Source organism: Ovis canadensis, chromosome 15, assembly GCF_042477335.2.
Source record: "Ovis canadensis isolate MfBH-ARS-UI-01 breed Bighorn chromosome 15, ARS-UI_OviCan_v2, whole genome shotgun sequence".
NCBI classification, from domain to species: Eukaryota; Metazoa; Chordata; class Mammalia; order Artiodactyla; family Bovidae; genus Ovis; species Ovis canadensis.
In genome coordinates this window covers 49,856,647-49,878,576 of record NC_091259.1, presented here as the reverse complement: position 1 = coordinate 49,878,576, position 21,930 = coordinate 49,856,647, and the positions used below count along the sequence as shown (strand labels likewise).

The 21,930-nt window shown below is 47.4% G+C and overlaps 1 protein-coding gene across 9 annotated transcripts in view; it reads right to left on the bottom strand.

Annotated features, from left to right (window-relative positions):
• IRAG1 (inositol 1,4,5-triphosphate receptor associated 1) overlaps positions 1–21,685 on the bottom strand; it is a 119,010-nt gene extending 97,325 nt beyond the window's left edge. For 5 of the 9 annotated variants that reach the window (XM_069554387.1, XM_069554388.1, XM_069554396.1 and 2 more), the window contains exon 1: positions 21,442–21,685. In XM_069554387.1, coding sequence (XP_069410488.1) covers positions 21,442–21,508 — 67 coding nt within the window. In that variant the 5' untranslated portion in view covers positions 21,509–21,685. Of the gene's footprint in view, positions 1–21,368 lie in introns of all 9 variants that reach the window. The other 4 variants (XM_069554389.1, XM_069554394.1, XM_069554392.1 and 1 more) reach the window with 2 other exon arrangements.
• Positions 21,686–21,930: the final 245 nt, after the last annotated feature.

The following is a 21,930-nucleotide window of genomic DNA, read 5'->3' as shown; positions in this document are numbered from 1 at the left end:
GTACATCGTTTCTCACCTGAAGCATTTAAGATTCTGCTAACAAGGACATTCAAATATTCAAATATGTTGAACTTTTACAAGCACAGGCACAAATGGGAATGGCGTCTTTTATTCTCTTCCTAAAGTTTCTATAAAAGAGTCTCAAGGACAGGATTCATCGCAGTCAGGAGCTTCCTTGTACTCTTCGCCTTCATCTGTAAGGACTGGCTTTGGAAACAGATAGGAATATGAACTGTAACAAGTACACCAGGACTGCTCCTCTGGGCTTGCAGCTGGAAAGTCCCCAGAACACGTTGTTATAATTGTCCTTTCATCCATTCAGATTTAGCCTGATAAAGACATTCATGTTGCCCATTCTCCTGTCTCCTGTCCCCTCTACTGCTGACAAGCGCGTGAGAGGAGATCTCAGCTCGTCAGGAAATGTGACTGTTCCCTCCACAGACTCTGCTCCCTGCCTGATTTAGAAAGGAAGGCAGGGAAGTTTCTGGATGTCTCTGGCTCTGATCCCTTTTCTCCTAAGTTAGCCAGAGTCCAAGCCGCATAACGTCCCTGAAATAGTCTTGAGTCATCCTAAATTGGTAGTTCATTCCCCCTCCCTTTTTTTTTTTAAGATTTTTTTGGTGTGGACCATGTTTCAAGTCTTTATTGAATTTCTTACAATATTGCTTCTGCTTTAAGTTTTGGGGATTTTTTGGCCCTGAAGCATATGAGATCTTAGTTCCCCAACTAGGGATCGAATCCATACCTCCTGCAATGGAAGGCCAAGTCTTAACCACTGGTCCATCAGGGAAGTCCCATCCATCCTTTTGCATTAGTGTGTGAAGAATTCTCTTTGGAAGATTTGGTATTCAGTGCTTTGGGCACTGTGTACAGGCAGAGAAGTAGGAAATTCATAAAACCCAGGGCATGCGGGAAGGGGACACTGGCCCACAGACTCTGGGCAGGCTGAACCAGAGCTGTGCTGGGAAACAGCGCTTGGTTCCCTGAAGGCCTCCTCAGCTGGCCACCATTTGGAACGGTAGTGAATTAATGTGATCCAGGCTCCAAAAATAGTATTCAGAGCATCTAAAATTGCCTTCCACCCGGGGCTGGGCCAGTCCCCTGGGGATGTCAGTATTTCTAGAATGTCTCCATTCACCCAGAGTGCCTTGTGTCAGACCCGAGTGGGGATCTGGGCAACCGTTAAGGTCTGCTGGTTGGGTTCACTCTTGCCCAGGCCTTCTCAATGCTACATCACTTGTCCTGCTTCCCAAACAGGAAATGCTCTAGATTTATGCTGCTTGCTGCCACCAGGTCAAAGGCCTTTAACCAGGCACATGGCTCGGAAGGGCAGAAAGTGGCCTGGCTGACTCTCTGTCATTGTTTAGTCACTAAGTTGTGTCCAACTCTTTGCGACCCCATGACCTGCAGCAAGCCAGGCTCTGCTGTCCTTCACTATCTCCCAGAGTTTGCTCAAACTCATGTCCATTGAGCCAGTGATGCCATCCAACCATCTCATCCTCTGCCATCCCCTTCTCCTCCTGCCCTTCCAGTGAGTCAGCTCTTCACATCAGGTGGCCAGAGAATTGGAACTTCAGCTTTAGCATCAGTCCTTCCAATGAATATTAAGGGTTGCTTTCCTTTGGGATTGACTGGTTTGATCTCCCTGCTGTCCAAGAGACTCTCAAGAGTCTTCTCCAATGCCACAATTCAAAAAGCATCAATTCTTTGGCATTCAGCCTTCTTTATGGTCCAACTCTCACATCTGGACTTGACTAATGAAAAAACCATAGCTTTGAGTATGTCATTAGCTGTGAATTAATTCCAAACTAATTCCTAAAAATGAAGACCAGGAAAGCAGAATCACTTGGTAGGGGGCAGAGCTTCTGGCTTGATGCTGATGCCAAAGAAAGACATTTCCATGACAGCCTATCTCTCAGAATGATTCTGGGTCCCCAGGGAACTTTATCATCAGAAAGACTTGTCATACCAAGCGTGTCTCAGTGCCTCTGTATATCCTCTGCTCTAAGTATGAATGTCCTTTACCCCCTCTTCCCTGCCTGACAAATGCCCCATTGCCCTCTCCTGCAATGTCTTGCTAAGGACTGGGAAGCCACGGTGCGCGTGAAGTTTGTCTGCGATGAATGCTTCTGAATCACCGCCAGGTTGTACTCCATGTCTAGAGATGCACACCCCGGACTTGCCCACCTCTCGATCAACAGGGATTCCCAGTTGCCTTGCCCCCAGGACAGGAGGGACACAGGGAATGGGCATCTCCAACAACTGGACTGACCTCCAGTCTTCCAAAAATGAAGTGGTCAGGCTCTCCAACACTGCATGAGCTGCCTGATCGAACGCAGCCTGAGTGTCTCAGCTTAAAGATCATGTGTTTACTTCTCATTCTCTTGGCTGTCAGCCTCCTTAGTGGCTCCACATTGCCTCCTTAAGAGATGCCCACGTGGCACAGAGCAGAGAAAGTGCTTGGGGAGTGGGGAGGGAGGACAAGTTAGCCTATGTCTCTGTTTCCTCTTCTGCAAAAGGAAGATCACTGATTCCACCTTAGGATGGTTACTTGGATGAAATGAGATGTGTAAACAACTTGGCTCAGAGTTGCTGCTTTGAGGGACAGCTGCAAATTATGCCCTTTGTTGCAGCAAGTCCCTCTTCTTCTGGTAGCAACAATAGCATCATCATCCCTTTGCTAGGGGAGGGATGAGGCCAGGCTCATCAGAGCACCGCATGCCCCTGGCCCTGGCAGTTCACTGAGGGAGGAACATCAATGGGTCAGAATGAGCCAATACTGGAGGAAGAAACAGTGTCCTATCCACAGACACCAAATACACACTCCCACCTGGGCTTACCTGTGTCTGCACACTAATTGTCCTACTGTGAATGAATGTATTGTAATTATTTTTATGAATAGCTTTGAGGAAAAAAATATCATTGCACATTTTAAAATGAAAGTGTTTAACTGTTACTACCATGGACATTCTTAAAATCCTGTACTAAGGAAAAATAAAATGAATTTCCCTTGCAGAAAATAAAGAAAAGGAATGGGCCAATAAATTCAACTTGGTGACTTTCATTGGAAGGATTGGGGGAGTCCTTGCTGCTGGGGGTTCTGAAAGTGAAGTGAAGTGAAAGTTGCTCAGTCGTGTTCAACACTTTGCGACCCCATGGACTATACAGTCCATGGAATTCTCTAGGCCAGAATATTGGAGTGGGTAGCCTTTCCCTTCTCCAGGGGATCTTTCTGACCCAGGAATCAAACAGGGGTCTCCTGCATTGCAGGCGGATTCTTTACCAACTGAGGTATGAGGGAAGGTTCTGAGAGGAGGATATAAGCTGGGAACTGCAAGCACCACGGTGCCACTGAGAGGCAGAGGCTGCCTGAGAAGAGAGGTCCCTTACTGAAGGCAGTTGGGAGATGGAGGGAATGAGCCCCATGGGTCCAGTCATTTCTGGAACTGCCCTAGACATCTCAGTTATGTGACCAGGAAAATTCTGGTTCTTGTCTAATCTAATTCAAATGCCTTTCTGTTCCATGCAAACAAGAATCTTGGCTAATGCGGAGCTCACCAGATTTGGTTTGACCATGACCCCTTGCCATTGCTCGGGGTGCAGTGAGGGGCTCTTTGAGGCCAGCAGAGCTAATACCACAGCCCACCTTCTCGTCCTCAGCCTCCTTCTCTTCAGTCCATCAGCCACCACCCTGACCATTCTGGAACACGGGCTTAGTCCTGTTATTCCCCGCTTAGAAGGCTCCTTCCCGCCCGCGCCCCACCACTGTGTAGAGAGCAAGTCGCCACTTCCCCAGCTCTACCTGCAAAGCCCTCTACAGTCTGACCCAATTCCCTCTCAGGACCCTCTCCCCTGCCACCCCACCTGCTGCTTTACAGATATTGTGCCTGATCCATAGCTGCCAGCTCCCCACTCTGAAATGCTCCCCCGCACCCTCCCACACACCCTGTGCTCTTCCCTGGAAAACCTTCCCCTTCTCACCAATCTGCCAACATTCCACCTCCTCAGCTATCTTCTCTTCTGAGAAACCTGCCCAGATGACCCGGGCAGAGTGAATGTCTCACTGCCCTGCCCTTCCTCCCTGCTTATACATTGTACTTGTCAGTCTGTCCTTAAGTGAGAATAACGTGTATACACTTTGAGAGCAGGAAGCATGTCATGTTGATAAGGGTCCCCCCGGGGCCCCCACACAAGGATTGCCTGCCATATGCTCTTGGTAAACTTGTTGACAAGATCTCAGCTTCTAGCTGACAAGCTCTGAGGCCCCTGCCCCTCCTCTCAACCACACTCTAGGAGAAGGGAATGTAGCCTTGGGGTCACATTTCCTCTTTATCGGGAAACTTTTTTTAATTGTGGTAAAATAAGTATAAAATAAGTTGTAAATTTAAACCATCTTAAAGTATGCAGTTTGGTGGTATTAAGTGCCATCACAATGCTGGGCACCTGTCACCATGATCCGGTTCCAGAACTTTTCAGCACCCAAATGGAAACCTCATACCTGCTAGGCAGTCCCCTCCCATTCCTCCGCTCCCCCCGCCAGGCCTGTCAACCACTAGTCTGCTTTCTGTCTGTATGGATTTGCCTGTCCTGGGCATCTCCTGTACACGGACTCATACAGTATGTGGTCTTTGTGTCTGGCTTCTTTCACTTAGCATCGTGTTTTCAAGATTCATCCCTGCTGTAGCATATGTTACTACTTCATTCCTTCTAATGACCAAATGATACTTCACCGCACGGTTATATCACATTTTGTTTATCTGTTCATCAGTTGATGGATATTAGGTTGTTTCCACATTTTGGCTATTGTGAACAGTGCTACTATAAACATTACTGTAAAGTTTTTGTTTGAACACCTGTTTTCAAGTTCGGGGTATATACCTCAGAGTGAAATTGCTGGGTCACATGGTAATTCTACATCTCCTGGGAAGCCTCTCACACTTGTCATCTTTAATTTCACCGATATCCTGAGTCTGCTTAACTGAGTTTACTTCGGGAAAGTCCGTCAGCTTTTTAAAAGTAAGCTATTTCGTCTTTATGACTGTCTCCTGACAGCAATCCTTACGGGGTGTTCCCAGTTTTTAGAGTTAACCTTCTGCTGTTTTGAGTTTTCTATTGTCTAAGCTGTTCAGGTCCACTTGTCTCATTTGTGCATCACAGAAATGCTGCAGGGTAGATATTATGATGTCTGTTTTTCAGATGAAGAGGCTGAGTTTCAGTGGAGGGATGTGACTCGACAAGGTTCACAACCATAGGGGACCAGCTGAGATTGATGCCCAGCGCCAAGCCCTTTCCATACAACCACAGTGTCCCTCTCTGTCCAAGGTCTTTTTTGAAATAATGTGTTCTGAATATCTGAAATGTATTCTCAGATCCATTACTGTTAAAGACGCCCCTTGCTAGGTGACTGGTCAGTGCTGGCACAGACTTCACACACTCTGCCAGTTGGCACCTCATTTATAATCAGAACGTTTTCCCTGGGGCCGATTCTGCCTGTAGCAAGAAGATCAACTTTTTCCTTTTCTGGATCTTCTGGGAACTGCTGCAATCCTGGGTTAATACTCCCTTTTGATGTTGAGCTGAAGCTAAATGTGAGGGTGTCCCTCAGCTCAATCTGACATTTCCTCCCCATTCTTTTATCCAACTCAAGTTCAACCCAAGAGCATCCTCTTCCCCTTCTCAGGAGGAAACTCTCTCTTGGACTGAGGAGTCCCGTGATCTCTTTGGAGCAGAGAAGAGGCGCAGCCATGCTTGGAAGCCTCCAACCCTAGTATCCTATTTCCCGGTGGAACCGCACGGAAGACTGTAAAGCAAAATAGACGATGGACGGCAATGACAACACTCACATTCATCAGAGCATACCGTGCCCCCGATGCTTCAGGTCTGTTGGCTCACACTGTCCCCTAGCTGCGCCAGAAGGAGGATGTCCTTCAGCGGGTGAGGAAGCTGAGACTCAGCGCCCTGTGGCGATTTCTCCAGAGCAGCAGGGCTGAGGGTGGCCGGGCAGGTGGACACCAGCAGAGCCCACGCTGTCCCGCATCCTGGTCGCCACCTGCCTCCCAGGGAGAGGCTTTGGGAGTGGGACTGGCCCTGCCCTGTCAGTCCTGAAAGTGCCCATGGGATCTGCCTCACCGCAACTCAGCCACACACGTTCCGAGCCAGCTTCGCCCAAGTTATGGCCTCTGGAACCCTGGTGCTCTGGGGTGAAAACAGGAGCTCTGAAAATAAAGGCTCCACATTTTGACACACTTGGGGCTATCACTATGAGGCAGGTTTCTGTCCCGTGGGCCTTCTCAGCCCTTAAGAGGCAAAATAGCCCTGGGACTTGCCTGGCAGTCCAGTGGTTAAGACTTTGCACTGCCAATGCAGAGGGTGTGGGTTCGATCCCTGTTCCTGGAACGAAGATCCCACATAACTTACAGTGTGGCCCAAAGATTTAGATAAATAGACAAATAAACAGACCCAGACATGGAGAACAGTGGACAGAGCAGGGGTAGGAGAGAGTGGGGCGAGCTGAGAGAGTAGCGCAGGTACATAGGCATTACCACATGTAAAATGGATGGGGATAGCTGGTGGGGATTTGCTGCATGATGCTGGGGGCTCAGCCAGGCGTTCTGCGACTACCTAGAGTGGTGCCAGGAGTGGGAAGGGGTGGTGGGTGGGAGGGAGGTTCAAGAAGGAGGAGACCTGTATGCCTGTGACGGATTTATGTTGACCTACGGCAGAAACAAGCACAACATTGTAAAGCAATAATCCTCCAATTAAAAATGTTTAAAAATAAAATAATAAGTAAAATACAAGGAGGAAAACTTTAAAAACACTATTAAGAAAGGATATTTAGATAGCCTTAAATTTATTTGATTATGGGATGTCAAACAGAATATCTCCTTTTTCAAGAAGTGGCTCAATGTGTCTTCCTCAAAGCCCTGATCAGAGATGCCCCTGAGCCCTCTAATTAGTGGGTATCCAGAACTGAGGGAGCATGATGGCTGTGCCCTGGGCTCTGAAGCCAGGCTGTCTGGGATCACATCCCAGCCCTGCTGCGTAGTAGCTGCATGAACCTCAGGCAAGTTACTTCATCTATCTGTACTTCAATTTCTGCATTTGTAAAACATGGATGATGATAACAATGTAAATTATACTCTACATGTTAGCTTCTTAGAACAATGTTCAGCACATAGCACTCACTAGATGCCAAGTGGCATTTTCAATCCTTCTTGAGCTCTGCAAGTCAGAGTCTACACCTGGCCTCCCTGCCCCCAGGCCAACAGTAGCATTTTTTTTGTTGTTTTATAAAGCCTCTCAGTGAAGATGATGCAAAGCCAATTAAAAGACAGCTCCCTGGGAATAATCCTTCCTATCCTTGATGGCTGTGAAAGCTCCTTTTATTTCTACGTGATATTTTTCTCACTCACAGACAGGCACAGAAGAATGAGAAGACCAAGATTCTGCACGCTACTTATTTATTTTTCCAGCGGGATCTTGAGTTTCCTTCCCAACAACATGGAACATAACAAGCCTCTAAACCAAGGGTAAGGCACAGAGTGGGTGGGGTTACAGCAGGCAGAGGCTGGATGGCCAAGCCACAGAGGACAGCACCGGTGACAGGTGGTGTGTGTCTTTCCCTTTGGGGGAAGTGGGAGACGGGGAATATGACAAGTGGACTTGGATACTAAAATAGGAGAATTCACAGTAACTGCTGCAACAGACCTAAAATCTTAGTGGTGTTGCATGTACACCTTGGGGACAAAGTGTAACACAAGTTGCGATGCCCACCTCCACTAGCAAGAAGTTCTAGAAGAGACCAGTCTATATGGAATATATGGCCAGCATTAAGTGGGTATGTGAATACCAAGAATTCCTGGATGACTTTGGCTGCCAAAACCTTTTTCTGTTGCTCGGCTGATGCTCTCCTCCCTCTTATTGGAGAAGCAAGACCTTGAGGGAGAGCATGTGTTAATTCTCTCAGCTTTTAAAAGTCTTCTCTGCAAGTCTGAGTCTCTAGAGGTCTACATCCCAGGTTATCAAATTCTTGCCTCTGGGAGGCCTCAGGCTGTGCAGTAGCTGTCGCTTGCCCCACTGACTTCACCTGGAGCAGAGATGGCCCATACTGTCTGCATACGTCCGTGCCTGCCCGCATTTCCCAGCTTCCCTTGCAGTTTACTGGGGCCGTATGACTATCTCTGCCCAAGAGACCAGGTGTCACCTCTGAGTTGAGGTGCCAAGGGCAGGGCCTCCTACCTCTGCCCCTGTCAAGATGGCTCCAGAGGCCAGGAGCTTCACAGAAGAGCTGGCAGAACCAACTCAGAAGCAGGCGCACCCCCTCCTCCTGGGTCTGCCTTCTCCACTGAGAGTGTGTGAGCGGGGAGGGGAAAAGAGGGGCCCTCACCTACTCAATGGACATGAGTTTGGGCAAGCCCTGGGAGATGGTGAAGGACAGAGAAGGCTGGCGTGCTTCAGTCCATGGGGTCACAGAGTGTTGGACATGACAGAGTGACTGAACAGCGACAGCTGGCTAAGAAAGGAGCACAGTGTTTGCCCACAGGGCCGTCCAGGAATTCCTGGCATTTACACAGCCATTTAGCGCTAGATGCACCTTCCTAGTGGGCTTTCTGTGACTAAGCTTCTCGCTGTAATTTGGGGGAACAGTGTGACCTGTGATTCTGATATACCAGCGGTACCATGGGACAGTGTGGCAGACAGCATGCCGCAGACTACAATATACACACAAATGACCCAGGGGTCTCGTTAAGCTGCAGATTCTGATTCAGTAATTCTGCGGCAGCACTCAGAAGCCTGCATTTCTAACAAGCTCCCAGGTCACTAGACTATGTTCTGAACAGGAAGGTGAGGGGGTAGGGCTGACTCATCCATTACATATGGTAGGAAGAGAGCCTAGGGCCCTTGAAAATGTTTTAATCACTTTAAAAAATCAGAAAAAAAAAAGCTTTTAGGTCAAAGAAAATGTTTTAATACATTACATTTAACATATTTATCTTTACACCAACAGAGATATAGATTTTGTAAGCAAGAAGGGGCTCACGGGGACTTCCTCGGCCATCTAGTGGTTAAGACTCTGTGCTTCCACTGCAGTGCGGCATGAGTTTGATTCCTGGTCAAGGAAATACGATGCCTCAAGGTACAGCAAAAAAGTAAAAGTAAATAAGTAGTTGTTTTTTTTTAAAAAAAAAAAAAGAAGAAGAAGAAGAAGGGCCTCATTAAGGCAAAAATGCCTAGACCCCACCAAAATCCTACACAGGGCAGGGGGGCAGTGGGAGGGGCTACGCCATCTATAGTGTATACGAGTGTGCATATTCGACTGTTAGTAACCCCATGGACTGTAGCCTGCCAGGCTCCTCTGTCCATGGGATTTCCCAGGCAACAGTATTGGAGTGGGTTGCCATTTCCTCCTCCAGGGAATCTTCCTGACCAAGGGAAGGACAGAGAAGCCTGGCATGCTTCAGTCCATTGCAGATGGATTCTTTACTTGATGAGCCATCAGTGAAACCCCTCTATAGTACATAAAATTGTGAAATCTTGAGCAGTCATGAAAGGTGACACAGATAAAATGGCTCTGTGGTCCTCTCAGCGGGGAGGATCATAGGAGATACAGTATAAGAACATGTAACTAGGCAACAGAGAATGGCAGCCAAGCTCATCCAGAAATTCTTGGCATCCATACTCACTTAATGTTGATTCCTTTTAGGATGGTCTCTTCTAGAACTTCTTGCCACAAGATGGAGGTGGGCATCCCAATTTGCATTAGACTTAGTCACCAAGATGCAGTTAGTTGTTTGAACCATTTTTCTGAGTGTCCTCAGGTTCTCAAGATCTCCACTTAGGGAGCTCTGAGGGGTACCCAATGCCTCCTGGTGGCCCTCAAATTCTAGTGTCCCAAAGTCTTCCAAGAGACTTCCAGTCTTTTTTCCCCTGCTCCCCATGGCATAGGACACACCCATGTGCTCCCAGAGCTGGGGGGCTTGGAGCAGCTGGCCCTGTAGTGAAAGGGAAGAAGGACCTGGCTCCAGAGGCATTTTTTGTTAGTGATGAGCACAAGACCATCATCTCTAATCTAAGCAGCAAACATTCAAAGCACGAGTCAAACGCCTTGTGACAGGAAAGAGAATGAATAAGCATTCCCTTCAGCAGTAAATGTTTCCTTAACAACACAGCCATCCATTTGGACCTGATGCCAGGTCTGACTGTCCCCAAAAGCACTGCATTTACTTTGAGAGATTGGACAATAACAGCTGACTCTAACACACCTGCGATCCTCCTTCGTCACAGATGCGTCTGCCACAATTATTGCTCTTGCTTGGCCTCAGTCATGCAACTACTGGGGTGAACCATTGGGCCTTGGTCGGTGTACTGTTCATGGATGAGGAAACTAAGGTCCCAGAAGAGAGATGTCATCTGTTCAAGGGCACAAAATGAATTAGAAGCAGAGCCATGCCTAGCACCTGGGACCACTGCTTATATATGCAGTCTTCATTTCAGCACCAGGGATGGATATTGGAATACTGCCTTCAAACTTTTACTGTTTTCAAACTTGGGAAGATTCATTCTTTCATTCACTCACTGTCTACTGAAAACCACCATAAACCTGCCATGGTTCTAGCTTCCCTTAATACATCTCAATAAAATCATAATGATCTAACCTTTTGAAGAGTCTTACTGGCCCAGCCTCTATGTCCTCCAGCCTGATAGTTCCAATCTGTTTCTATCTGTTGATGGGCTGTATATGTTTTGCAGCAAGGGCACTCTAACCTTGACCTTTCCACTTTCCACTGTGTAAACCCGAGTGAACTAGCAAAACTCAAAGCCTCAATTTCTCATCAGTAAAATAGAGATATTATTATTACCTATCTCACAAGGTGCAAAAATGTTATAATATGTGTAAAGCATTTAACACACTATGTAGCTGGTGCTCAGTCAGTGACAGCTGTGATAGTAATGATCATAAGTACATCATTATTCCCTTGCTCTTGTCAAGTGAGACAAGCTCCTGGGGATTTCAGCAAGTGGAACCTCCCCACCCAGAATGCTGAAAAGTCAGGCTTTCTTTGTTCACGTGCGTGCACAGCTTCTGTGGTTTACAAACTATAGGACTCATAACAGAGGGACAACTTGCAAGTGTTTCTGGGTCTAATGTACCAGATCCTTGAAGTCATCACCATGTCCATCTTCATCTGCCGAACCCAGCTGACCAGAGAAACAGTCTGCCCCAACCAGCGGAAGGCCCTGTGAACCCCAGCATTGTTGGAAATGTTGGCTGTACGTGGGGACAACTGCAGAGGAAACAAGGCTGCCCTCTGATGTACAACCGTGTGAAAAACCACATGCAATGGACAAGATTAGTCATCTGTGGAAGTAACCCAAGAAATTGTCTGTAAATGTGGCTGAAGAGACGGGAGGCTTGACCAGGATCTCCGGAGGGCAGGACGACACCTTTTGGAGAGAACTTTGCTCTCAGCGATTTCCCCTTCTCTACGAGGATCCCTTACATACTGAGGAATGGCTCCTTATGGCCACATCTATATACCTCGATCCTGTCACCTGATCATGGCTGATTGATATTGACCCAACCAAACTGGGCCTATCAGGGTCTCTCCCCTGAGACCACGGACAGAGACGAGGAGCCATGGAACCTGGTTAAGATAGGAGTTGAGCCCTAGTGTGGTGGTCTTCCAGGTGGGGGTTGCATACCCCAGGAATATCCAAGATGATCTGTGGAACACGGGAAGACAATCGGGAACTATCACTTATTTCATTTCATTAATATTAAATAAGCAGACGGGCAACGATGCCTTCATTCAAGTCACCGGTCGAAAGGTCACTGTCACATCCAGTTTGTGAGATGTCCTGGGGGAACACGGGAAATTCTACAATGCTAAGGGACTGACGTCACACCCTCAAGTATTCATTTGCTTTCAGGGACATATGACACAGTTTATATGTGATCAAGTGGATTCGTGAAACATATCTAGTTTTAAGCAAACCAATCGTCATAAAATGGACAAGTGGCTTAAATGTCTCCTGCAAATATGTGGAGTAAGTATACTATAACTACTAATAATACCACAAGCAACTCTCAAAAGTTTCTACAACCTAGTGGATCACACTAAAGAAGTTCACTTACAATTCTGTAAGTAAGGACAGTTTTCTTCTACATCAGCTGTCTGAGCTGGCTATCCTTCGCCTGCTCTCTCTCTCCTTGCCCTGCCCCAGGATTCATCCTCTCTGCTCTGGGCTCCCGGATGACACCTATAAGACTGGATGCAGGCTTCCATGCTTGCTGAGTTTGGCCAACGGACCAGTAGGAGGTAGGGGGTAGGGGGAGAGGTTGGGCATTTCCTTCCCTGCACCCTTCTCGCTTCAGTGTTACATCTCTGGCAGTGGCTGTGACCCTCCTTAATAACAGCTCAACCTGGATGCTCCCGCCTCCACGGCTCCAGGTGTCACTGGCTTCCAATCACACTATTTTCTCCTCTCGCCCCTCCTGGCTAGAAGTGGTAATGGCTCCCTGCTGTTGCTAGTTTGAGGGAGTACCTGGGCACCATCCCTCGTGGTTTCTAAACCTCTATAAATGGTTCTTTCTTTTGTTAAATCTCTTGAGCCAACTCAGTTAAACTTGGTTCCTCACCGGGAGACTGGTACGTGTCTCATGTAGTCATGACAGTTATTAAAGCCAGAGGTTATCCAAAGTGCTGAGATCTTAAAACATAATGAGGCGTAAGTAATCACATTTCTCTTAGTAAAGAATACGCTTTTAAGGAAAACAAAACAAAACAAACCAAGTTGCTGGCACTGGTAAAAACACAAAACAAGATTTTTAAATAGTGTTTTCTCTTTCTTATCTCTTAAAAATTTCTATTTTCACTAATTTTATAAAATAACTTGCATATCGCCAGTGGTAAAGAATCCAACTGCCAGTGGAGACACAGTGCAGGAGACACAAGAGACGCAGGTTTGATCCCTGGGTTAGAAAGATCCCCTGAAGTAGGAAATGGTAACCCACTCCAGTATTCTTGCCTAGAAAATTACGTGAACAGAAGAGTCTGGAGGGCGACAGTCCATGGGGTCGCAAAAGACTCGGACAAGACTGCACACAAGCACAACATGAATGCAGTGGCTCATGAACACAACTGAAAACGGAGACATACACATAAATTAGAGATGCATTCTAAAAATATTTTAATTGATGAGATGAACCATCAAAACCCTCTGCTGTAGAGCAGACCTCTGCTCTAAAGAAAACACTGGCAAGTTCCTGCAGCCCGGGGGCTGCGTTCCTGGGGAAAGTCTCCTCCTTCCTTTGATTCTCTGAACTCTGTTCCAACAAATCCCATCTTCCTACAGAAGACAAAGGGAATTCCAAAGAGAAATGCTTATCTAAATTTCTCAGGGGACAGACCCATCCTGTGCTCTGGAGGAGTATCTTTATTATAAGCAGAGATGGCTATCAGGCCATCTTATGGCTCACATGAAATACTCCTTAGAACTTTCCACCTTCTGAGCTAAATCTCCATCTCCCAGGCATTTTGGTCACTGGAAGGGTAATCCTTTCCCATACATTAGTGCACAGGCATTCAGAATCACATACTTCACTCTCTTGTGAGTTTGATTATCATGAGTCAGTCTCCATATACATAATTAACTCCAGGCCACAGACCAGGACCCTGGAATACCCCCAAGATCATGCTCCTTAGGGAGTCCTCTTGGCATCCAGTCTACATTCCTCCTGACAATATTCAGCTTCATCATCATCACCTTCCATCAGGGACCAGTTGGATCTCAACTGGGAAACAAGAAAGATGTTTAAGGTAAGAAGTCCAGAAGGGCATCACAGTCTTTCTACCAGGGAACCAAACCCCAAACAAGTGGAAAATATCATGATAAGACAGCCCTTAGTGAAACCTGACCACCTAGAGCCACAAAACGCTAGGTGTTTCCTGTGCTTGATGTTAATCTAAGCTTAAATAACAGTTATTATTTATTGAGTACTTACACACATATAAGTACTATGGATACAGCAGTCCATTTCATTTTCATAAAACCTCTTTGAGCAAGTTAAATTATTATCATCTTCAGCCTCATCTTACAGGTAAGAAAAGTAGTTAGATCCTTTCCCCCAAAGTCACACAGTAAGTTGCAGAGTAGGGATTTGAATTCAGGTCATTTGTTTGAACACCTGAGGTCCCAACCATACTCCATGCTGCCTCTGTAGCAGATTGCGTGGCCTTGGCCATATCTAGGAACTTTTCGGGCATAAACCTTGGTGGGTCAGAGGGAATGACTCAGGCCTCATGACACAGGACATGGCATTTCCTGCTAATAGAAAGCTCATGGTTCTAGACTTTTATTTTCCTACTAAACAGAAGATAAGGTCTTGCTCATGGACAAGGTAATGAGACCTGATAGAGACTGCCACATACTGGGAGTTCCTTGGCTGTCCAGTGGTTAAGAATTCACCTTCCAATGCAAAGGATGAGAGTTCAATCCCTGGTAAGGAAACTAAAATCTGAGAACTAACTACTGAGCATGAAGGCCACAACGAAAAATCCCACATGCCACAACTAAGACCTGACCCAGAAGGGTGGGAAGGGAGGGGGTCGCTGAGAGCAGACACCAAGCTGAGGGATTTAACCCCACGAAGCCGACACCATCATTATCCCTGTTTTACAGGAGAGGGAACTGAGACTCGGAGAGGTTAGCTGTGGCTCAAGGTGGTCAGTGGTGGAGTCACGTGGTCACTCCAGGGCCTGTGCTCTCCACCAGGCAAGGTGCTAATTCCAGCTCCAGCCACCAGCTTCCACTGTGACTGTGAGAGAAGAGCGGGTCAAAGCTGAGCCCTCCTCCCAACTCAGAGCCGGCGCTCTTTTGACCACATCTGTATGAGCAAAATCAAGGGTGTCTTTGGGCTTTCTTTCTCTTCTGATGAACCAGGAACCTTGGGCTCTCTGGAAACATGCTCCAGTTAGCTTGTGGGTAGCCTCCAGTAGCCTCTGTGTGTCTCTTCCTGGAGTGACCACCATGCCCTCTGCACCATGTCCCAGCCCTGCACCCCTGCTGCAATCACTGGATGGCCCCGTCCCTTCCAACCTCTTCTGGGCCTGTTGGCTCCTAATTTTCACTTAGTTCCCTCTGCCCCATCTTATACTCACTGATACGCCTGCTCACAGAACCTGTGTTTCCTAAACCCGAGTCATCTATACCCCACCCTCACACGTTCTCTCCTATATATTTAGTGATTTAATTTTTTTCATTTGATTAGCAAGGCGCCAGGATTGCTCTCTTGGCTGGGCCATTTACCAGCTCTGTGTTGTTGGTCAAGTTCTTTACCCTCTCTGGCCCTCAGTTTCCTCATCTGTACAATACAGCGAACAGTTGTAACTACTTCAGGGGGCTGCTATGAGGATGAAATGAGGTCCTGCAGGGAAAACAATAGAATATCGCTAAGCACACGAGAAATGCCCGGTGTGCTAGCCTCCCCTGTCGTCACACTTATTTTAAAAGGGAACTGTATATCCCTACCATCCATGGAAAAGTCAGTACCATTTGTAACACAAATAGAGAGGACTTAGTTGTAAAAATAAACTTAATGAAAACAGTTATTAAATTCTAACTATTCCTGACGAAGTATCCAAGCCCAAGACTTGCTCTCATTTTTGTCAAGAAGAGAGACAGGAAAGCATTGGAAAGACGTTGAAGGCACACTAGGCACAAAGCCGGGGGAACAACTTGCCCCGATTTGCCTGGGACGTCTGGTTTTAGTACTGCCAGTCCTGCACACCCGTGCTCCTGGGCTGCCGCAGATAGACGGGAAAGAACATAAAAGGCAATTCTGACGTGAATCTGTGTGTTTAGAGCTGAGTCAATATCCCACTCACTAGCATCTTGCAGAAAAAAACTCACACCCTAGAGCCACACCAAACAAGCCCACCTGGGAGCACGGAGTTCCCAAACACCACACATGGATGGAAAAGCCGTCATGTGTGTGCCACTGAGGTGGGCCCCAAAGAAAAACCACACTTGTAAATGCCCAGTGGGAGGAACGATGATTTAACTGTTGCACGGCAGAATTACTCGGTCGCATACAACCATGTTTTGCATACAACCATATTTTGCATACAATCACGTTTTGAAGTATCTTTCATGACATGAGAAAATAATCAAGATAGAATGTTTGGTTAAAAAAAGACTACTACTCAGACATTAAAAAAAGAAAGAATGAAATCTTGCCATTTGCAATAACGTGGACAGACTTGGAGGGTATTATGCTTAGTGAAATGTCAGACAAAGAAAGACAAATACCTTATGATATCACTTATGTGGAATCTAAAAAACAAACTAGTGAATATAACAAAAAAAGAAAGAGATTCACAAATAACTCTAGTGGTTACCAGTGGGGAAAGGGAAGCAGGAGGGGTAGGATAAGAGTAAGGGATTAAAATTTGCAAAGTGTTACGCACAAAATAAATGATCTATGAGGATATAATGTAAAACATAGGGAACACAGCCAACATTCTGAAACTATATAAGGAGTATAACCTTTAAAAATTGTGAATCAGTTAGAACTGATGCTGGAGCTGAAACTCCAATACTTTGGCCACCTGATGCTAAGAACTAACTCATTTGAAAAGACTCTGATGCTGAGAAAGATTGAAGGTGAGAGGAGAAGGGGACGACAGAGAATGAAATGGTTGGATGGCATCACTGACTCAACGGATATGAGTTTGAGTAAGCTCCGGGAGTTGGTGATGGACAGGGAGGCCTGGCGTGCTGCAATCTATGGGGTTGCAAAGAGTCAGACACGACTGAGTGACTGAACTGAACTGAATGTTATAAGCTGTAACATATAATATTGCACATCATTGATACTTCAGTTTTTTAAAAATTGGGGGGAAGAAAAGCCAAAGATGTCCTTCAGTAGGAGAATGGATAAATTGTGGTGCATCTAGGTAACGGAATGTTATTCAGTGCTAAAAAGAAATGAGCTATCAAGCCATGAAAAGACATAGAAGAATCTTAAATGCTTGTTACTGTGTGAAAGAAGCCAGTCTGAAAAGGCTACATAGTGTGTGATTGCAACTGTATGGCATTCTGGAAAAGGTGAAACTATGGAGACAGTAATAAAGATCTGTGATTGCTAGAGGTTGGGGTTATCGGAGAAGGATGAATAGATGGAGCACAGAGGATTTTTAGGCAAGTGAAAATACTCCGTATAATACTATCATGGTGCAAACATGTCATTATGCAATTTTTCCAAACCCACAGAATGTACAACACCAAGAGTGACCCCTAAGGTAAACCATGGACTTTGGGTGACTATGATTGTTAATGCAGGTTCATCAGTTGTAACAAATGTATTACCCTGGTGGAGCTGTTACCTGGCAGAGGCTATGGTGTGTGGGGGTGGGGAGGAGCTGGGAAATTTCTGTGCAGACCTTCCTCTCAACTTTGCTGTGACCCTAAAACTGCTCTGAAAAAATAGTCTTAAAAAATTTTTTTATTTTGGCTGTGCCGTGTGGTTTGCAGGATCTTAGTTCCCCGACAAGAGACTGAACCTGGGCCACTGCAGTGAAAGCGCTGAGTCCAAAACACTGGACCACCAGGGAGTTCCTTTAAAACAATTTTGTTTTTAAGCAGACTATAAAACCCGTATGGTAAGACCCTAGTTTCATAAAATATACAGAAATGTAAAGGAAGAGACACACCATATTAACAATAGTTTTGGGGACTTCCCTGACGGTCCAGTGCTTAAAACTCCACTCTTCCAATGCAGGGGGCACAAGTTCCATCCCTGGTCAGAGAACTAAGATCCCCCATGCTGTGCAGCCTGGACAAAAACAAAAACCCAGTATTTATCTCTGAATGATGCAATTCCACAGAGATCTTTCACTTATTTATATTTGTTTCTGAATTTCTTGTTTATACTTTCCAAGAAAGTTTAGCAAAGAATACACATTACTTTTATTACTAGGGAAAAAATCTGAATAAGAATTATATTATATTATCTGAATAAGATGAAATGGGGTGGGGGGTGGGAGGGGGGTTCATGTTTGGGAGCTCATGTACACCCGTGGTGGATTCATGTCAATGTATGGCAAAACCAATACAGCACTGTAAAGTAAAATAAAGTAAAAATTTAAAAAAAAATTATAAATTTAAAAAGTACTGGGGTGGGAAGAAAGTAACCAGAGCAGATTATGCCCCAGCCTTCGCGAACCCTTTTTTCACATCTGTGGCTTATTAGCTGAGAGGCAGAAGAGGTTTTCTGTCCGGCTGGCTGACTGTCACCTGCTTGCCTTCTTCCATGGGGAAGGCCCTCACAGAGAAGTCAGGGCATGCCCAAGGTCACGGACTCATGTTGCCTCTGCACCTCATCCAGTGAGGCTGCCCTGGGCTCTCACCTGGACTCAGGGTCTGGCCTCCAAGGTCCACGGGGCAAAAGGAGTCCCCTTGGCCTTCCCATCGCCTGGACTGTGGCACTGTAACTGCCCGAGACCCTGGTCACTAACTAGAGGCGGCATGGCATCTAGCCCCGCAGGCGCCCACTTTGGACTACCCTGGCCTGAGCTGGAGCCCTTGCTCACCGCCCACCAACTGTGTTCCCTTGGGCATGCTGCTTCACCTCTCTCAACCACAACATTCTCATCTCGACCACAGGATTAAATGAAATAACAGTTCTAGCACAGACCCTGGCACAAAGTCAATTCATATCCATTTTCTCTCCTCCTTCCTTTTACATCTGCTACAAGAGAACTCAGTTCTCTATCTCTGTCCCCCTGTCTCCAAGAGCTCAAAGAACAGAATCTGGAGGCTCCTAGATCTCTCCTCCCCACCCTTCTGGGCCTCTGCTCCTCCTCACTCATCAAACAGTCCCTCTGCCAAGCCACAGAGAGGGCAGCTGAGAGGTACTCCAGAAGCTACATGCGGCTACCCAGGAGAGGTGGCAGGATAAGGAGGGGGTGGATAACTTGAGACACCCCTCCACACACACACCTTGCATTCTCTCAAGATACACCAGAAGAATCTGATCATCCGGCACACATATGTAGTAAATCCAGGGCCCTGTTTAACCAGAAACCACATCATAAACATTATGTCCATTTCTTCATTAGAAAAAAAATCGCTCCTGAGAACTTTGTATTGATGTACTCTTGGCATTATTCTGAGTGTAGGACACACTCTACAGTATGAGACGGGGTCTCTGCCCCAGGAGAGCTCAGTATCCACTCCTGCTGAAGCTGTAGGCACATCCCTCCACCTTTGTTACTAATAGGACAGAGGCAAGGATTGTTTGGGAAGCTGAGAATCCATATGTGAGGTTCAGACCACCAGGCAAGGAATCTGGCTTCCTCACACAGAGACTCACAGAACCAACCCCTCGTCCTGAAGTTATGAGCCTACTGGTCCACCTGAGAGTTAGTTTCAAGTAGAAGAGATCCCATGGCCTTAACTATTTTCACCCAGGATACGAAGTCTCCTGCTTGTCACTTGGTGACTGGATGGCCTTGGACAGGTCATGAAACATCCCCCAGTTCTAGTGTCCGCCTATGAAACTGCAGTGAAGACACACCCCCTTTAGCGCTGCTGGCGAGAGCACATGAAATCACGTATGGAAAGTCTGCCACTCAGTGTTGGAAGAGAGTCGGTGCTTCCCCACGACCCGCTCAGAAGCGGCGCCAGCCAGAGATGAACAGGGCATGGTGGTTAGAGCAGAGCCTATGGAGATGGGCTGCCTGGGGTCACAGGCCAGCACCACCTGTCACCAGCTGTGTTTCCTCTCTGGGCTAAAATGTCCCATCTACATGCTGAGGACAATAATAACCTGTGCTTTGTAGGGTTGTGGAGGTCTGAATTACTACACGGCAAGTGCTTAGAGCAGTGTTCCATGCATAGTAAGAATGGCATGTTCGCTTTTTTTTTCTTCTAGAAAACATGTTTATGGGGATCACTGATCATGGTGTAGCCATTTGTACAGGATTATACCTCCCAATCTTACATGGTATGCAAGAACATCCTGCTTACTACCAAGCACAGAGGAAGGTGCATCAGCCGCGAATACAAACAGCCACTTTCAACACACCTTTAGACTTGCGCACCCACACACAAACACCACTGAATCATGGACAAAACGAACGTGACAATGACGATTGTAATATCCATTAGGGACAAAAAGCCCAAGATGCTCCCCAAGGCAGAAGCGTACCCTCATACTCCCGGTTGTGTTGAGCATTGCGGCTGGACTCGTACGGACTCGGCTCTGACTCCTAGCTCTCCCAGCTCCGCTCCTCCTCAGTGGTCTGACCCTAGACAAGTCACTTAATCTGAGTTTCCTCCCCATAAAAGCCTTGGGGTGAAGCTGAGGGGAGTTCACGCCACCTGGTGGGGACAACAGAAGCCCTGCAGGCTCCGCCTCCCTAGTGGGAAGCAACTGCCTTTTCCTGCACGAGATCCATAGGCTGCTTGAGTCCCCCCACACGGAGACCCTCAATGAGCAGCCTGAAAAGTGGGTGTTAAGAGGGCAGCTGCTGCTGAACTCTGGGAGATGGGAGCACCGGCCAGGGATCCCTGACAATCCCACACTGTGTTTACTCAATCTGCAGAGCATCTCCAGGCTTTTATAGCCGTTTACTGGACAGGAGGGAACAGTCAGCTGGGCCCCTCTCTGGCCTCTGGCTTCTACCGGCCTTTCCTTTGGAAAAAGGCAGCCTGAGTGCCTTCCACTCTAGGAATAGCTCTGATTCCGAGCTTCTGGAGGTGTGCAGGCTCAGCGGACAGACCAGGCACACACAACCCCTTGAGCGTGCAGGGAAAGGTCACAGGGGGGCAAAGCTGGAGGCAGGAGAGATGGGGACAGGGGTAAAAACAGGGGCTGCCACCAGGACACAGGATAGAAAGTGCAGGGACAGACACGGGGCAGGTCAAGGAGGGAGACAGACAGGGCTGGGCCAGCACAAGGGCCAGAGTGGACAGGAGGCGAGAGTGTTGGGGGGTGGGGGTGGCGGTGGCAGAGAGAGACACAAGTGCTCACAGAGCAGGGCTGGGGCAGCAGGCAGTGCACGAAGAACCCTGCCCAGTGGGCTTACGTAATCTGGGGACCCTCTATTACTCCAAAGTGGTCCACAGGAAATCTGGGGATGGGGATCCCCAGTCAGAACCCACGTTTTCACCCTAACCTGTGCATGCTTTCCAACAGCAAGCAAAAGAGACACAATTTAGTTAAGTTAGGACGGGCTAAGATTCACTTCTTATTTTAAAATGATGACAGCAACAATAAAAATACTCGGCTGAAATGCCGTTCGACCAAGCCAGCTCCCCTAGAAAGTTAAAGTCAGGCACCCCCATCCCAGCACACCCTGTACCTTTAAGGAGGAGAAGAGTTCCCTTGCTCCCAGCTGAAGAGGCAGGTTATTCTTGGAGACAGAGACGACTTACCTAAAACTGAGTTATTCCACTTTCCTCCTCCGGCCAGCCTCTCTTCACTCTGGGGAGCTTTTACCATTTAAGGTCAATGTTACATCTGGCTCCGGAGCTTGGAGCTGAGAAGCCTCTGGCTGCTGAGCTCCACTGCCCGCCTCCTCGGAGAGGGGCTGGGACTTAGCCCGGAGCTCCTTGGGGACCCCTCTGGCCCGACTCAGGGGGCAAACGGCAGGGAAGCTGGCCAGGCCATCCGAGGCTCAGCGCAGGCTGGGCCTGAGAGGCAGTGGCTGGCCCTGGGCCCCTCCCACGGGCACCCACACAGTGGAGGGCAGTGCCCACAGGCAGCTCATGCTGCTGGGCATGTCCTGGCCAGGCAGGGACCAAGAGAACTCGGCCGATCTGCCTCCCAGCCTGGAGTCTCCAGCAAGCATGTGAGCCTGGACAAGACCCTGGCCCAGCGCCAGCGAGACTGGGAACATTTCCTGTCCCGGGGATTGGGAGATG